This window comes from Simochromis diagramma, unplaced genomic scaffold (assembly GCF_900408965.1).
Source record: "Simochromis diagramma unplaced genomic scaffold, fSimDia1.1 OVJJ01000334.1, whole genome shotgun sequence".
Taxonomy (NCBI): Eukaryota; Metazoa; Chordata; class Actinopteri; order Cichliformes; family Cichlidae; genus Simochromis; species Simochromis diagramma.
Window position 1 is genome coordinate 6,158,924 of NW_024386764.1, and position 18,422 is coordinate 6,177,345.

The 18,422-nt window shown below is 43.1% G+C and overlaps 1 protein-coding gene across 3 annotated transcripts; it reads right to left on the reverse strand.

The window, feature by feature from the left end:
- Window positions 1-2,693: 2,693 nt before the first annotated feature.
- Window positions 2,694-17,856, reverse strand: LOC120734395. Of its 3 annotated transcripts, XM_040033224.1 has the most exons (4): window positions 10,347-17,856; window positions 3,507-4,186; window positions 3,122-3,282; window positions 2,694-3,037 (listed from the first exon to the last, which is right to left on the reverse strand). In XM_040033224.1, the coding sequence occupies exon 1, from the start codon at window positions 16,864-16,866 to the stop codon at window positions 14,371-14,373; it is 2,496 nt and encodes an 831-aa protein (XP_039889158.1). In that variant the 5' UTR covers window positions 16,867-17,856; the 3' UTR covers window positions 2,694-3,037; window positions 3,122-3,282; window positions 3,507-4,186; window positions 10,347-14,370. The 3 variants fall into 3 exon arrangements, with proteins under 3 accessions (XP_039889158.1, XP_039889141.1, XP_039889149.1); XM_040033207.1 differs by having other exon boundaries at window positions 2,694-3,282; XM_040033215.1 differs by lacking the exons at window positions 2,694-3,037; window positions 3,122-3,282 and having other exon boundaries at window positions 3,415-4,186.
- Window positions 17,857-18,422: the final 566 nt, after the last annotated feature.

Below are 18,422 nucleotides of genomic sequence, written 5' to 3' on the forward strand. Positions count from 1 at the left end.
AATTCAAGTCAAAAGATGACAAATTCATGACACATTTATGATTTAAGACATTTGACAACTTGAAAGATTTAGACCCCCCCCCAAAAAAAAAAATAAATAAATAAATAAATATGTGGGAGGAATAAAAACTTGTAGGATAAAAATTTATAACCACAGTGGAAGACATATAAAAGGACTGAGCAAAGAGTAATGAGATTTTACTGCATCATCTCTCCAGGTCAACAGTTTGCAGTTCTTATTTTTTATGATGGTGCTGTTGTAGAAAGATGAAATAAAACAGGAAAACAAAAATAATTACTGTTACAAGAAATTTAAGTTCTTCTGGCCTGAACTCTAAAACCCCATTAAGTCATTGTATTGAGTGCCTTACAACATCAAACAGCTTTGTTTACCACCTGGTATCTACTACAGAAACTGTTCCTGACATCCCCATAAATATATCACCTGTCTACCAGAACCTTTTCTGTATTTTACACATTTTCTTCATGTAGAAAAACTGAGACATGCTATATAAGATATATCATGGATTAGATATGTCATTAAAAAGCTTTACATTAACAGAAAGCTTCACTCATCCAGACCCACTTAAGAGCGGGCAGTACACTTCATCTTTTTCCTCGATTTCAGCCAGCAGGAGTTGGCCATGGATTTTAAAAGCTGCCATTACCCTCTCCAGTCTATAGGCACACTTTTTAGTATCACAGATAACAAAAGTCACAAAAAACCCCATTATAACAGACCAAACAAAAACAACAACAACAAAAAAAACCCTCACTTATGGACATCAACCTAACCCACAAACTACCCACCAGAGATGGGCAGTAACGCGTTACTTGTAACGCGTTACTGTAATCTGATTACTTTTTTCGAGTAACGAGTAAAGTAAGGGATTACTATTGCAAAAACGGTAATTAGATTACCGTTACTTTCCCGTAGGAACGCTGCGTTACTGCGTTACTAAAACCGTGATTTTTTGCGAGAATGTCTCACGACAGTGACGTAAGCGAGTGCGCCATTAGTGACAACAGCTGTGTGCAGATCAACAATGGATCACATATCGATTGTGGGAGAGAGTATGAGCGTGCAGCGTTTAAAGCGTGGAAGTACTGACCTTACTTTGAGTTTGATTCCATAAAAAGTGACAAAAACATTAGCGTCCATCGTGCCTGGGAAGAAAACTTCTTTTTACAGCGAAAAAAACCCTAAACTTCCAAACAAACACGAGTGCGCAACGAAGTAATGGGAAATTCACAGAGAAACTCGCGGATTCTTCAACTGATCGCGGCACACCTGCACCAGGGTAAACCTCCGCCTACTGCAGTCCTGCTTTACAGGTGAAAATAGAGCAACAGGACCGCTGAGTCTTTGACTTTATTTATGTTCTGCTGTGTTTTACTTGCATCTATTTGAAAGACTGGGTGTAAACACAAAAAATATTTTACTTTATGTGCTGGAATGTGTAGAAAATAGGTTTAAATGTTAAACTAATTTATTCAACTCAGAGAATGGTGCATATAATTAAATTTTTGCTTGATGCATAAAGTTAAAAGATTAAAACTAATAAAACAAGTTAAAAAAAGAGACTTTTCCATTTGATTACATTTTGTATGATGGATTATGTAGAAAAAGTAGAATTGGGCTGAAAGATCTATCGCTTTATCACCTATTCAGGTTGTAAATCGTGTTTTTAAAAAGTAACTAAGTAACTAAGTAATTAATTACTTTTGAAAATAAGTAATCAGTAAAGTAACGGGATTACTGTTTGGGGTAAGTAATCAGTAATTAGTTACTCATTACTTTTTTCAAGTAACTTGACCAACACTGCTACCCACTGCTTCCTACCTTCCTGGGAGGCCTCCACATGCAGCTGTTTGTGATCAGAGGGACACTGGGGGGTCTCTTGCCTGAGTACTCAGACCCCCCCACTTCCACTGTTGCCCCTGAGGCTGTCCCCCGAAAGGTCATGAGTTCGCCACGAAGGCGATCAATCATTATCTGCTGGTTCACCAGTTGTTCTGTCTAAACATTTGCACAGAGGCGCACATTTAAAGAACAAATGATAACACAGCAGACATGCATTAAATTCATCTTTTAATTTTTTTCCCGTAAATAAAATATACTGATTTCTGCATCACAGAGCAGCTCTTTATTGCACTGTTCTCCTCCTCAACTGTATGCGTAATCGCTGCTTTTCTTCCTCTAACAACATAAGGTGAGTTTTCCTCTCTTGAGGGAGTTTCTGGAGTTCCTCTTTTACCCGTCTCAGTTCTGCATCTTTCTGCTCCAACAGTTGCTTGTCTATGTGGAGAGCTTCCTAAGCATACAAAAGAGAAACTGGATAGGATAGCCAGCCTATAAAATTGTACAACTTGGCTTTTGTCTATGTAAACAGTTTGATCCAGTTGAGCCATGCTGCGTTTATTCACATCATCTTCTCATAAGCTCTCAGAGGATAAGATGTTCCAGGCGAAATGTTGACAACTTGTAACGGAAACAAAGGAATAACCAATGATATACCCATGGCTTTACTTCTTTCTACAGCCTCAAATCTAAACGGGATGCAGTCATTCTTAGTTTGCATTAGCTATGTCTGTGGTTTTTAAAAAAAATCCATATTACACTTCAGTTCTTTAACGGCAATTCCATCAGCAGTTTGAAATGATTTCAGTCTGAATACACTTCTCCTATTCTGAATAGCAGGTGTCACAGAACATGGAGTGTTCAGGTAACAGGACCCCAAAGCAGAGTCAGCACACCGCAGCTCAGAACTATGTACACGTTTTTATTGAACTGAAGAATATTTTAACAACATTAAGGAAACGAAAAACTAAGGCCCACGCCACGGGGGGAAACGAGGAGCGTGGAGCCCAGGAGCACCGTAATCAGGACCGTGGGGAAATTGCAACAGAAAGGGGAGACACAGTTAACAGCACGCAGATTGTCAAGAAATGAACAGCTAGACTTCATAAGTAGCCGAGGCTTACAAGTAGAGCAGGACCGTGGAGCTTGGAGGGGAGAGGTGCCCATGAAGGGAATCCTAGGGAGGGAGGCAGTCAGGCAGGATGACAGGCAGGCCACAGGCTTCCACGCCGAATGCTGGTCACACTGGGAGGAGACTTACAGACTGGCGAGGAGAAGCCGTCAGAGCTGGCTGAAGTAGTCCTCCGGTGATTGCCTCAGATGAGACGCAGGTGATTTGGAGGCGGCCCAGCCCGAGGGTGTGGCCACCGCAGCCTCCCACGGCTCCCTGGATGCTGAGCCACGGGCCGTGACAGCAGGTATCTAAGAGGGTACAGTAATATATAAATAAAACACCAAGCTCATTTGTTGTTGTTTAATGTGTCAGGCATGTCCACATGTTGGAGACACTAACCATCTTTTACACTTCAAGGCAACCAAATAAAAATCTCAGAGTTTTTTTTGCTTTACTTTTTATCAATTGATTGTAATCAAAGTGTTTGCGATCTCTTAATGGCAACATCCCTTTTAAAATCTTTTATAGTTACCTGGCATTTTTTTTTAGCTCTTCTCTGAGGTTTAATGGAGCAAAATGGTCTCCCTCCTCCTTTGAACACTCCATACGAGTTGGAGGTGAGTGACTGACAGCTCTGAGTCTCTCCTGCAGCCACTGCCTGAAAGAAGGACTTGGACGGTTCTGAACGTATCGGGCAGTGGATGCAAACTTGAGGACGCCCAGGGTCTCAGCTACAAAGTGGTGGGAGGGGCTTACACACGCCACCATTAGTGTGTGGGCGCTGCCTCCTAATGAGTCACGAAGGAGTCGAGTGATCTTGGCATTACGGTATGATACGTGTGCACTGCCGGAGTTGTTACTGTGCCGATTTTGACTTCGGTCTGAAAGTGCACGGATAACGTTGCCCAGTGCAAACAGGCCTGTGTTGATATGAGCAGACTCTTTCAGTTGTGTCCCGGTGTTCCCGGTTTCTAGCACGTTCCGAGCCTGCCAGGTCAACCAGACAGAGCTTAGAGGAGCGGACAGACTTAAAGGAAGAGTTCTTGCTGTTGTGGCAGGATAACACGACCTGAAGGGTGAGGATGGTATGAGAGCGACTGGAGCGCTCGTTCATTCCTGTGGTGCTGGTGTGCCGCAAAGCATTTCCTATCTTTACAATGCTGAGCAGCTCCTCTGCTGAGGTGATAACAACCTCTTTGGCTCCCACCACCACTGGAATCACACAACAAGACTTTTTAGTCAATGAAACAAGACTTCCCCTGTAGGCAGACATTCACACAAAATGCCTAATCTCACTGGATCATTTATCATTCACTCATTAAATGAGCTGAAAACAATTTTACATATTATTACAAGTAGGTTCACCACAGAGCCGCTGACTGTAAACGATTACACAGTATATAATATCTTTTGCGGTACTTGTGATTTCTCCAGTGCGCTCTCTCAAACTTTTTATCCTGAAATACATAAGTGTTAATAACATCACAACGGTCTATCAATAAGATGATACTCAGATGGATGGTTGAAAATATAGGACGCAGTTTGTCATCTCTGAAGGTGTATGGTTTCTACTTCTTTCTTTTTTTTGTTGTAATTGAAGTCTTTATTTGTTTTTAACATTTAACCACATGAAAACATAAACAAAACAACAAACAAAACAACAACAGAAAAGAAAAAAAAGAAAAGAAAAGACAGCTTCCAATCCCATGGTTAATTCACCTTTGTATTTTGGGTCTATTTTCAATACTTACTAACTATCGGTACACCCGCAAAAAAAAAAGGTCAATAAAATCAAATTCTTAAGTTATTCCATTACTGAGTGCCTACACAAACATACAACGCAGCAAGCATAAAATTTAACTAAAGATAATTGCCCCGACCAAATAAATTCCAACCATCTCAGCCAAAAACACGTCCCCATGATTTGTCAAAACCCTCCCTATCATCATTAATCCTAGCCAAGAATTTTTCATACGACACCATTTTCAGCATATTTTCTTTCCACCTATTATATTCTGGAGGAGATGGTTCCTTCCACACACTGAGAATAACTCGAGCTGCTGCAATCACCCCCACCTTTATAACCACAAAGTCATATTTTGAAACCCCAGGTAACACCGACCGATCCCCTAGTAAGCACAGTCTTGGTGACAAGGGTATTATCAAACCAATCCACCTTCCTATTTTGTCCAATACTTTTTGCCAAAAGGGATAAACTTTCCCACATTCCCAAATAGCATGCATAAATGTCCCTGGATCTGAACTACATTTCCAGCATATATTACTGGGACTGATTCCCATTCTATAAAGTTTGGACGGAGTGAAGTACCATCTGTGTATTAATTTGTACTGAGTAAATTTACCCCTGGCCTCTCTTATATATTTATCAGAGAATGACAAAATTCTACCCCAATCTTCTTTAGAAATTGCACAACTCAAATCTCTCTGCCATATAATCCTCAAGTTTTCACATATCTCTTTTTTTGGATTGTTAAACAGTTTGTAGAAAACAGCTGCTCTATGTGCTGTACTGGACATTCCTTCCAGAACACTGTTTTTCGCCCAATCTGTACAGCGGTGTTGTTCCATAGCGAGGTATAAGGTTGTCTTAAATGAGATGCTCCACACATCTTGTGCACCTCTACCCAGACAGCTTTAGAATACCCGAGCACTGGGTTATTATGAAAGTCTTGTCCATTAATTGCTGAGCCCTGTGAGAGAACATCCAAGGGTGTAAAAGGGCTCACTAGTTCCTGTTCGATCTTCATCCAGCTCAGCTCAGAGTCCGAACCTGTCCAGTGCTTGGCCAGTCTTGACATTTCAAAAGCTAAATTATACAACTTCACATTTGGGAGGGCCATTCCCCCAATGTCTTTAGAGGCCCACATTTGATGACAGAGGTCAGTAATTTGCACCAGAGGTACACTTCAACTGTGAGAGACAGAATGTGAAAAAAAAATCCATGAATCCACATGGTAGGATTTGTAAAGAATTTATTCGTAAATCAGGGTGGAAAATAAGTATTTGGTCAATAACAAAAATACAACTCAATACTTTGTAACATAACCTTTGTTGGCAATAACAGAGGTCAAACGTTTACTATAGGTCTTTACCAGGTTTGCACACACAGTAGCTGGTATTTTGGCCCATTCCTCCATGCAGATCTTCTCGAGAGCAGTGATGTTTTGGGGCTGTCGCCGAGCAACACGGACTTTCAACTCCCGCCACAGATTTTCTATGGGGTTGAGGTCTGGAGACTGGCTAGGCCACTGCAGGACTTTCAAATGCTTCTTACGGAGCCACTCCTTTGTTGCCCGGGCGGTGTGTTTTGGATCATTGTCATGTTAGAAGGCCCAGCCTCGTTTCATCTTCAAAGTTCTCACTGATGGAAGGAGGTTTTGGCTCAAAAATCTCACGATACATGGCCCCATTCATTCTGTCCTTAACACGGATCAGTCGTCCTGTCCCCTTGGCAGAAAAACAGCCCCATAGCATGATGTTTCCACCCCCATGCTTCACAGTAGGTATGGTGTTCTTGGGATGCAACTCAGTATTCTTCTTCCTCCAAACACGACGAGTTGAGTTTATACCAAAAAGTTCTACTTTGGTTTCATCTGACCACATGACATTCTCCCAATCCTCTGCTGTATCATCCATGTGCTCTCTGGCAAACTTCAGACGGGCCTGGACATGCACTGGCTTCAGCAGCGGAACACGTCTGGCACTGCGGGATTTGATTCCCTGCCGTTGTAGTGTGTTACTGATGGTGACCTTTGTTACTTTGGTCCCAGCTCTCTGCAGGTCATTCACCAGGTCCCCCCGTGTGGTTCTGGGATCTTTGCTCACCGTTCTCATGATCATTTTGACCCCATGGGATGAGATCTTGCGTGGAGCCCCAGATCGAGGGAGATTATCAGTGGTCTTGTATGTCTTCCATTTTCTGATGATTGCTCCCACAGTTGATTTTTTCACACCAAGCTGCTTGCCTATTGTAGATTCACTCTTCCCAGTCTGGTGCAGGTCTACAATACTTTTCCTGGTGTCCTTCGAAAGCTCTTTGGTCTTGGCCATGGCGGCGTTTGGAGTCTGACTGTTTGAGGCTGTGGACAGGTGTCTTTTATACAGATGATGAGTTCAAACAGGTGCCATTCATACAGGTAACGAGTGGGGGACAGAAAAGCTTCTTACAGAAGACGTTACAGGTCTGTGAGAGCCAGAGATTTTCCTTGTTTGAGGTGACCAAATACTTATTTTCCACCCTGATTTACGAATAAATTCTTTACAAATCCTACCATGTGAATTCATGGATTTTTTTTTCACATTCTGTCTCTCACAGTTGAAGTGTACCTCTGGTGCAAATTACTGACCTCTGTCATCATTTTAAGTGGGGGAACTTGATTTCCACAAAAAATCTTTATTAACTTCTCAAATTGACTAAATATGTGTAAAGGAATTCTTACAGGTAACATCATGGAAACATAATTGAACTGTGGGGCCACCATCATTTTAATCACATTAATTTTACCCCATAGTGTAAGATTCAATTTACCCCATTTATCCAGATTTGTTTTTATCTTTAGGAGGAGAGGTTCCATATTTGAAAGCATAATATCCTCCAGTTTGGGTTTTAATAATATTCCTAAATACTTCATACCTGAAGGTAAGTACTTAAAATTGAATGGAGTAATGCATCTAGAATGACATGATGCTGATAGTGGCATGCCTTCCGATTTGTACCAGTTTGTCTTATAACCTGACAACCTTGAAAATGACTCAACACATGTGAGTAGCGCTGGTAGAGACTGCATGGGATCCATTAATACTGCTAAGATGTCATCAGCATATAGAAATAACTTGTGCTCCATACCCCCTGCATGAACACCTCTGACATCCCTGTTAGCTCGAATAGCCAAGGCCAGTGGTTCCAGAAATATTGTGAAAAGCAGCGGGGACAAAGAACACCCCTGCCGGGTCCCGCGAGTGAGATGGAAAAACTCTCACACCAATCCACTTGTCAAAACTGCTGCCCTTGGACTTGCATATACAGTTTTGACCCAATTACAAAATCCAGGCCCAAACCCGAACCTTGCAAGGGTTGTCATAAGGAAGCCCCATTCTACCCGATCAAAAGCCTTCTCAGCATCCAGCGAGAAGGCCGCAACCGGGGCTAGACTAGATTTGCTTTTGTGCATGAGATGAAGAAGTCTTCTAATGTTATCACCTGAGGACCTATTCTTAATAAAGCCAACCTGATCACCATTGATGATATCTGGTAATATTTGATCCAGGCGGAAGGCCAAAACCTTCATCAAAATTTTGCAATCGACGCCCAAAAGGCTTACTGGCCGGTAATTTGATGGGTCCGATAGATCCCTATCCTTTTTAGGAATAAGGGAGATTAGTGCCTCATTAAATGTACTCGGTAAGGAACCTATTTCTAATGCCTCAAGGTAAACTTTATGCAAGACTGGAGCTAAAATATCAATATATTTCTTATAATACTCAATCGGGAAGCCATCCAAGCCTGGCGATTTCCCATTTTTCATTGATGAGATCGCAGCTCTGACCTCTTCTTCAGTTATAGGCGCATCCAGTCTTGTTTTCTGTTCCTCAGAAAGAGTAGGTAATTGTAGACCTGAAAAAAATGTCTTCACCTCCCCCTCATTAAGTGCACCAGCAGAGGTATACAAATCTTGATAAAATGATTTGAAAATTGAATTTATTTCTTTTGATGAGGTTACCACTTGGCTGTCTTTCTTGATCATAGATATATTATTTAAATTATCTTGCTGCTTCAGTTGCCTTGCCACTAGTCTACCATTCTCTTCGCCACCTTCATAAAATTTTGTTTTAAGCCTAAATAAGGCATATTCTGCCTTTTTGTTATAAATGTCATTCAGCTGGTATTTTAATTTACACATAGTCTGGTATTTATAATTTGAGTATTGTCTCGCTAAATCCTTCTCCAATTCTCGTATTTCTTTATCTAAGGTTTTTTCCCGTTCTAGATCACTTTTCTTAACTTTTGTTGCATATGCAATTATCTTTCCTCTTATATATGCTTTAGACGCTTCCCAAACTGTGGCTACTTTATCTGTGGAACCCATATTGATTTCGAAGAAAATTTTAAGATCCTTTGTTAACTCCTCACTAAAACTTTTGTTCTGCAACAACATCGTGTTAAGCCTCCAGCGACCCCTCTTTGTTCTATCTGTGTTTAAATCAATTTGCAACTCTACCGTGGCATGATCACTAATGGCAATGGCACCAATCTCACAGTCGACAACTGAATCGACCAAAGACTTTGATATTAAGGCGAAATCTATCCTCGAATATGTTTTATGACAATTGGAGTAAAATGTATATTCCCTTGAACTACGATTAACTAACCTCCAAATGTCTACTAGGCAAAGATCCTCTGTCAGTAAATGAACAGCCTCTCTGTCCCTGGGTGTAGACCTACCCCTGGGTTTCTAGTGATGGGATTTCCGGCTCTTTTTAGAGAACCGGCTCTTTCGGTTCGGCTCACTAAAAAGAGCCGGCTCTTTCGGCTCCGAACCGGCTCTTCAGGTTGTTTTGTTGCTTTAATTAATTTATTATTAACAACAATATAAAATTATGCACAAAAGGAATTACTAATATAAAAAAAAAGTGGTTTTATTTATATATGTTTTGTCTTGAGGCCTAGAAAGATGCCAAGCGGATTTATTTTACCAAGTGGATCATCATATTGGTCCATTTGATTGACCTTTATTATAATTATGAATTTATTTTATTTTCAGTTGCAAACGGGACAGACATGACTGTGGGATAGGACAGGGGGAAAGAATGAAAGAAAGAGGGGAGAGAAAGAAAGAAAACCAAAGGGGAGAAAAAAAAAAGAACAATACAAAATTTGTAATTTTTTTTATCAACTTTCCTTCTGACGATGCTGTCTGTGTTGAGCGCTCAGTGAATCTGCGTTCAACTACTCCGCCTAGGCTGCACTGTCCAGCGCAGATCCACTGAGAGCTCAACACAGACAGCATCATCAGAAGGAAGAGCGCAGGGCAAGCTAGCGAGACAGAAAGTTAAGCTGTGCTAAATAACCAGGGGTGCACATTCGCTGTCAAAATAAAAAACACTTACAAGGGTTAGGGTTAAATTTAAAAACTGTACTTTTGAGTTAAAATATAAATATGTGGCTCCTAGAGACAAAACACGTACAAACTCCAAAACACATTTCTAGCATGAACTGAACTTCCAAAACAGAGCTACCTAGATCACTTAAATTACACAATTGAAAGCATGAAAGCATATGTGTATTGTTTGTGTACTTATACACAAGCATTCATATATAGTCAAATAATAAAAAAAAAAAAAGTTCATTTACCTGTTATTACCACACACCAAATCCGGTCGTTGGTACTTGCTGGCTTGTGTAGCTGTAATGCTTCCAGCTCTTCATAAATCACAGACGCTCAGAAAGGTTGGCTTTTCACAGTTTATTCCTGCAGAAGACATAAAACACACTCAACAGGTGTCTTCTGATGGTATCAGCAATTGTAGCTCCCTCACAGTGCAAACGCGCGCTGTGTTGACAGACTTACAATTAACTTTTTAATAAAGAAAAGATGGAAAATAATAATTTCTCCCATTTTACAGTCTGTCACACTGAATTTGTATACAAAAAGAAATCTTATGACTAATAAAATACATTTCACAATCGTATATAACAAAATAACAGGATAACAGAAGTATCACCGACTAAACATTTCCCTCTAGTGGACAAATTAACAATAGCGCATTACATTTTCACTTGCTTGTGCTTTACAGACAAAATGACTGTTAACAAGCTCACGTACCTGCAGAAGACATAAAACACACTCAACAGGTATCTTCTGATGGTATCAGCAATTGTAGCTCCTACAATGTAAAGCAACATCACAAAAAGCACAGAAGAACAGTAAATCCAAACACATTTCGTGCTATGCGCAGCAACCACTCGGGGGCTAACAAAAGCTTACTGCCAAAGAGCATAAATACAGCAGAAACACTGTTTAACAGCAACCAGCCTTTGTTTCGGTTACACAGAAACTTTTTAATATCAATATGAACCTATATACATCGACATGTACAACTTATGTAACAACATTCACACCAGAAACCATAAAAATGCCAGAGCCTTTCATTACAGAACTTACCCTCACAGTGCAAACGCGTGCTGTGAGGAGCGGAAGCCTTAGCAGCTTCTAAATGCTAGAGTGAGATCCGGTTTCTGGGTTTTCAAACTAAAATACAATAAAAAAAATTATAAAATTCACACTTAAAATGATAATTAAGAACAGGTAAGTGCATGTTTTTCATATGTATTTTTAACTCCGTTACACTCACCCCCACTGAATTTTATCAAATTTGAGCCTCAGGTACCCACACTAGTATGCACCAACCAAACAGAGGTCAAAAATCACAGACACCAACTAAACGTATCCCTAAGGATGAAGTGGGATGGGAGCAGCGCTAAACTCCCAACCCAGCAACTGGCAGCAGGGTTCCCGAAATACACCCTACTAATAACTCCTTACAAGGTGTGTACCATGGCTCAACAGAAAGAAAAAAAACCAAAAACAAAAATGTAGAGTACATAACAGCAAGTACAAATCCCATCACTCAGGTAGGCATATAAACAGAACATTTAGTCAGAGAAGGACGGAATCAAGGACTTACAAACTGACTTCACATCAAACCTGTCACGAACCACGACTTGATTTGACATTGTCTGGATCAGTCTATTCACAGGTTTGACAAGTCGCCCAAGTCTGGTTCTGATCTGGGAACCATTCCCGGTTTGGCTATAGTCAACCATTGGGGACTGAGCAGCAATGGCGGGAGCAACTACATCCACCACTACGTCAGGTGTAGTAGAGCATACTTGTACACCCTCCCCACAGCTCGTAGCAATATCGACCTCCTTGGACGCCATGCTAGAACCAGTTCGGTCAAAGTCCACTTCAACAGACAAGCCCGATGCAGCTGGCAAGACTGAATCCATGCTTGAAACATCAGTAACATCTCCCTGAGACTGGCTGGACTCCGTCAACTGCGACATCCATGCAACTGTCCTCTCTCCAGGGTCCAAAGGTTCAGAGATAACCTCCAGGTCAGCTGTCCCATCCATGGCATCGGGTGAGCAGTTACCATGAGCACCAACACAGCTCACAGCAGGGGCATTCAAATCCCCCTCCCCAGACGTAGCCCCATCATCATCTTCAGGCGCCATGTTCACATCCCACGTATAGGAGACATGATCCGAGGTTCCAGCATCATCCTCCAGGGGCAGGAAATTCACCACCAACAGCAGATTCCGGTGGACCACTCTCTCTCGTCCGGAAACAGAATCACGGATCTTGAAAGTGTGAGTATCATGGTTCACATCGATCACGGTGTAGACCGTTGACTCTCAGCAACCTTCTTCTTTCCCCTCTCTTTCCTGTTAGCAACCAGGACTCTGTCACCAACCTCAATCCTGGAACCCTTCACTCTCCTGTTATAGAGTTGCGAGTGACGACGCTTCTCCTGCGCAGCTCGGGCGCGTGCAATGACCATTGCTTCCTTCACATCTTCCCTGAGGGAAACCACATACCTGTCATAACAGGTAACAGCAGGATCGCTCAGGACAGAGCGGAACAGAATGTCAACAGGCAACCGGGGCGTGCGACCAAACATCAGGTAAAAGGGTGCAAATCCAGTTGTCTCATGTGCGGTGCAGTTGTACATGAACGTCAGAGTCTGTAGCCGACGCGGCCAGTCCACTTTCAAGTCTGGTGGTAGGGCACGAATCATTCCACCCAGAGTCCGGTTGAAGCGTTCCACACTGCCGTTCCCCATCGGGTGGTAAGGTGTCGTGTGTGTCTTCTTCACACCAGAGACTCTGAGGAGCTCACTTATCAATTGGCTCTCAAAATTAGCACCCTGGTCGCTGTGTATCCTTTCCGGAAACCCGAATACACAGAAGTACCTGTCCCAGAGAAGCCTTGCAACCTGTTTAGCCGACTGGTCCTTGCATGGGAAGGCCTGCGCCCAGCCAGTGAAGTGGTCTGTGATGACCAAGACGTCGACGGACTTGTTGTGTGAGGCCTCAGCCGACCAAAAGTCGATGCAGACCAACTCCAACGGTCTGGACGAGGACATGCTGACCAAAGGAGCACGCCCCTCTGGTTCGATAGTCTTACTGACTACACAGCGCTGGCATCCCCGTACATGGTCTCTCACGTCACGCCCAAGGTTCAACCAGAAAAATCTCTTTCTAGCCAGGTCTAAACTCCTGAACTGGCCCTGGTGACCGGCATCATCATGGATCCCTCGGAGGACCTCAGCCTTCAACGAGTCAGGAACCACGAACTGCAGTTGTCTGTTACCTGATATCTGGTCTCTGGAGACTCTGTACAACACACTGTTGTTGAGGACCAGCTTTCCCAGTGGCTCAGGTATCTTTTAACAAGGACCGGGTCCCCTACCCGCTCTCTCCTCGAGGGTCTCCTGTGTCTCTCAATGTAGAAGACGACGCAGGAAAGCACTGCATCCTGCAGCTGTGCGTCCCTAAGTTCTCTCTCTGAATAGGCAGGTAAGGCCTCCAGACCAGGGGACACCAACTGTGGCAGGTGATGTAAAGCCTCTATTGCTCTCCCTCTTGGGCCGACATCCCACTCGACATGTGACTGCAAAACAGCTGTGACAGCATCTTCAGCCAGAACCAGGGGATTCAGACTCTGCGTGCCTTGGGACTTGATGGAAACTCCACCACCGGATCCACCATTCGCCTTGCAGTCAGTGGACCACCGAAACGCCCCCTGGATTGATGCATGTGAAACATCTTTTGCCTCATTAAGGAAGTTTGCATATCTCTCAGCCAGCAGTCTGTCATTTACATTATCCTTCACAAAAGGCAATCGGCTCAGGGCATCTGCCACAATGTTCTGACGGCCTGGGACATATTTAATGTCAAAGTAATAGCTTGCAAGTTTAGCCACCCAACGTTGTTCACAACAGTCCAGCTTTGGCTTGGTTAAAATGTGGGTCAAGGGGTTGTTATCAGTCCAGACGGTGAACTTGTGACCTTTGAGCCAATGACTGAACTTGTCGCAGACCGACCACTTTAACGCCAGAAACTCCAACCTGTGTGCTGGATAGTTTCTTTGAGACTGAGACAGGGATTTGCTGGCAAAAGCAATCGGTTTGGGCTTAGTTCCACCGTCCTGGATTTGAGCCAACACTGCTCCAATGCCATTCAGTGATGCGTCTGTCGAAAGCAAGAAGGGGCGAGAGAAGTCTGGGTGAGCCAAAACGACTGTATTTAACATCAAGCTCTTGAGCTTCTCAAAAGCCTCCTCTTCTCTGGATGTCCAATCCGAAGCACTCTACTTCCTGCATGGCTGCCTCACCTTAGTTGTTCCCTTGCCCTTCTTCACAGCACCTCTCAGGAGCTCAAACAGAGGTCTGGCAACAGCAGAGTACATGGGGACAAAGTGTTGGTAGTAATTAATCATCCCCAAAAATGATCTGACCTTTCGTTGGGAAGGAGTCACTCCATCAGTGTCCATGAGGTCCACACTCCTCATGCTCGCGATAACTTCGACTTTGGATGGGTCTGTTGATACCCCATTTTGATCGATAATGTGACCGAGGAACTTCACGGATTTCCTCAGGAAGAAGCACTTTCTGGGAGCCAGCTTCAAGTTATGCCCGTGCAGCCTCTCAAACACCATTTCCAGGCGCTGCAAGGCAGTGTCCTCGTCTGGAGCAAACACCAGGAGATCGTCCAGGTAACACAACAGGCTCAAATAATTCTGGTCACCAAAGATGCTGGTCATCATGCGCATGAAGCTCGCAGGGCTGTTGCACAGACCCTGCAGCAGCCGATTATACTCATAAAGACCCATGGGCGTGGTGAAGGCAGAATATTTCCTGTCATCTTTATGCAGCGTCATGTTGTAGAAGCCAGATGTCAAGTCCATGGTACTGAACAGGCTGTTTCCAGCCAGACAATCTGCTTGATGTGGAAGAGGATGGGCATCCTTCAGGGTTCTCTTGTTGAGCCACCAGAAATCGTTGCAAATGCGTAGATCGCCATTCTTCTTCCACACGAGCACCAATGGTGATGCATACTCACTGGTCGATTTCCTGATGATGTCCCTCTCCTCCATCTCAGTCAACACTTGTCTCAGCTTCTGGTACTGACTTGGGGGCACACGCCTGTAGGGAAGTCTGAAAGGTCTGTTGTCTGAGAGGCGGATTCGATGCACAAAGTTTTTGGCTTCCCCACAGTCAAGATGATGGCGGGAAAAAACATCCTCATACTGCAAAACAAGGTCAGCCATCCTCTCTTTACACTGTCCCGATGTCTCACGGGACTCTATGTCAACATCACCAAGCCCAACAAGTTTGAGTTTCTCCGTCATGGAGGTGGGCGTGACTTGTGGCGACATGGCCGACTGATGGCTGCTAGCCAGAGTTGTCTCCTGGAGCGCTGAAGCATCAAAGTCCTCAAGCGACACACAGGAGTACACATCTGCTAGTTTGGCGTTACGTCGCAGATGTACAGGCTGCTCAGACATATTGATCAGTTTCAATGGGACCCATCTGTCACCCCACAAGGGAGTAACCAATCTAGCAACCAAAATCCCTCTGGGTGCTGAGCGGGATGACGAGGGCTCTGTCATCACTGTGCTGCCAGGGGAGACATTGATGTTCTTTGGTAGTTTTCCCCATACCAGATATTCGTGACCCGGTTCAAGGGACACAGCTGAGTTACACCTAACCGTGCCTACTCTGTCCGGGATGTCCGAATCTTTCCATGGGGTCAAACCAGAAAGCATAGACAGAAAGTTTTCAGTCTCAAGGTTGGTCTTAGAGCAATTACTGGAGACCGTGTTCCAGTAGGGCTCACAACGTTTAGACTGGTGTAATATGCCCTTCAACTGTGCAACGCTGCTGGCTCTGCCATTAGCTCTCACCTCCCTTTGATAATCATCAATTCTTTGTTGTACGTCCCGAGCAGTCCACTCATGGACAGGCTTGCACTTGAAGACATAAGACAACTCGGGGTCAGGACAATGTTTCACAAACATACATGCTACTTCATGGGTTAAAGGGGTCGCTGTCTGCCCCTGTCTGCGTAGCCCCTCTATGACTAGTTCAGCAGCCTTGTTCAGTCTTATCCAATAATCTACCGGGTTTTCACCTCTGGTAGGGAGTGTTGCATAAAAGTCAGCAAGAGGGAGGCACGATGAAGAATCACTGAAATAATGGCGAAGGACACCAAAGATCAGATTAGGTTTCTGTTTGACATCAAGACCTGGGTCACTACGAAGAGCCACTCTGACCACATCTCTGGCCTTCCCCATTAAGTGGCTAATAATTTCGTCAGCCTGGCCATGAATGGGGACCTCTTGCTTCCATAGATAGGTTGTTGCCATGTCAATCCAGTCCTGAACCGAACATCTGTCTGTGCCATCACCCCTAAAAATTTGAAGCTCCCTATTGGGCTTAACATGGACAGTTACATGCGGTACATCTCGAGCGGTACTGTTACATTGCTCAGTTTGAGTCTTAGAGTCACCAGTCAGGTTCACAACGCCAGCTGACAACAGTTTAGTAACAATGAATTCATCTATCTGGGCTCCTATTTGCTCAACCATGTCAGTAAAACTGTGTACAGCATCACTGTCTCTAATTGGAGTGGAAACCTGGGGCATATCACCCATACCCCTACCGATGGGAATAAAACTCGGGCTTTGGCCTAGCCCAGTGTCACTGCTCACAGGACCAAACTGTGTGACATTACTGGCGTCAACTGCATGAACTAGTCCGGCACCTCTACCCTTAGGTAGTACTGGAGTGACAAATTTATCCATCGTCAAGTCACACACTTAAGATAATAACTGCATGTGCACTCCGTTAGGGAGAGAAAAAAAAAACAGAGATAAAAATAAGAAAAATAACAGTATAATAGCAGCAAAACGAGGGAAAGAAAAAAATTATAATAATAATGTCCAAATAATTTGAGCGTATAACCACACGTTGTATATCAAAACACAGACACTTTCACCCTTGTCTTATTTCAATCACAGCCCTCACCTTTTTGTTTGTTTTTTTGGTTTTTTTTGCTTGTTTGGGTTTTTTTTTGTCTAAACACACTTGGTTACAACAGCCCACATTCAACTTGTGAACAGCAGGGGAGCAGAACAGCAGCCACGGCGATGAGCATCAAGCTGATCTGAAGATCCGAATGGTCACGGCGCCAGTGTAACGCTTCCAGCTCTTCATAAATCACAGACGCTCAGAAAGGTTGGCTTTTCACAGTTTATTCCTGCAGAAGACATAAAACACACTCAACAGGTGTCTTCTGATGGTATCAGCAATTGTAGCTCCTACAATGTAAAGCAACATCACAAAAAGCACAGAAGAACAGTAAATCCAAACACATTTCGTGCTATGCGCAGCAACCACTCGGGGGCTAACAAAAGCTTACTGCCAAAGAGCATAAATACAGCAGAAACACTGTTTAACAGCAACCAGCCTTTGTTTCGGTTACACAGAAACTTTTTAATATCAATATGAACCTATATACATCGACATGTACAACTTATGTAACAACATTCACACCAGAAACCATAAAAATGCCAGAGCCTTTCATTACAGAACTTACCCTCACAGTGCAAACGCGTGCTGTGAGGAGCGGAAGCCTTAGCAGCTTCTAAATGCTAGAGTGAGATCCGGTTTCTGGGTTTTCAAACTAAAATACAATAAAAAAAATTATAAAATTCACACTTAAAATGATAATTAAGAACAGGTAAGTGCATGTTTTTCATATGTATTTTTAACTCCGTTACATAGCCACTAGGTAACAAAAGCTCAACACTGCGCCCAGCATCCTGGAGCACTTCTGTTGTCTTTTGTACGTGTTTTGAGTTTTTATGTGCTTCTGAGTTTGTACGTGTTTTGGAGTTTTTACATGTTTTTTATGTGTTTTGGAAGTTTGTACGTGTTTTGGAGTTTGTACGTGCTACAGGGTTCGTACGTGATTTGAAGTTTGCACGTGCTTTGTCTCTAGGGGCCACCGTAAATATACTTTTATTTATTCACTCCACATAAAATGTAATAAATAAATCATATAATACAAAAACCAACTATTCACATTTCAACTTTTAACTATTTAAATTTTCAGCTTTTTCCTTTTACAAATTTAAAGTGAAACAACACAAAACACTGCAAACCACAACACAATTAAATATAAATTATAATATGATAACAAAAAGAACATGCACATTCTCTGTCATATGGACTTGCATGAATAAACTTTCTGAATCCTTTATCATCCGCAACTGAAAATGGTTGTGGATGATTACTATACCTTTCTAATTTGACGTCGTTGTCCCTGGCTCTCTTTCTCTCCCTCCCGCTCTGTTCC

Excerpts from the sequence above, each read along its gene's own strand:
- LOC120734395 (XM_040033224.1), bottom strand. The coding sequence starts at position 16,866 with ATGGATAAATTTGTCACTCCAGTACTACCTAAGGGTAGAGGTGCCGGA.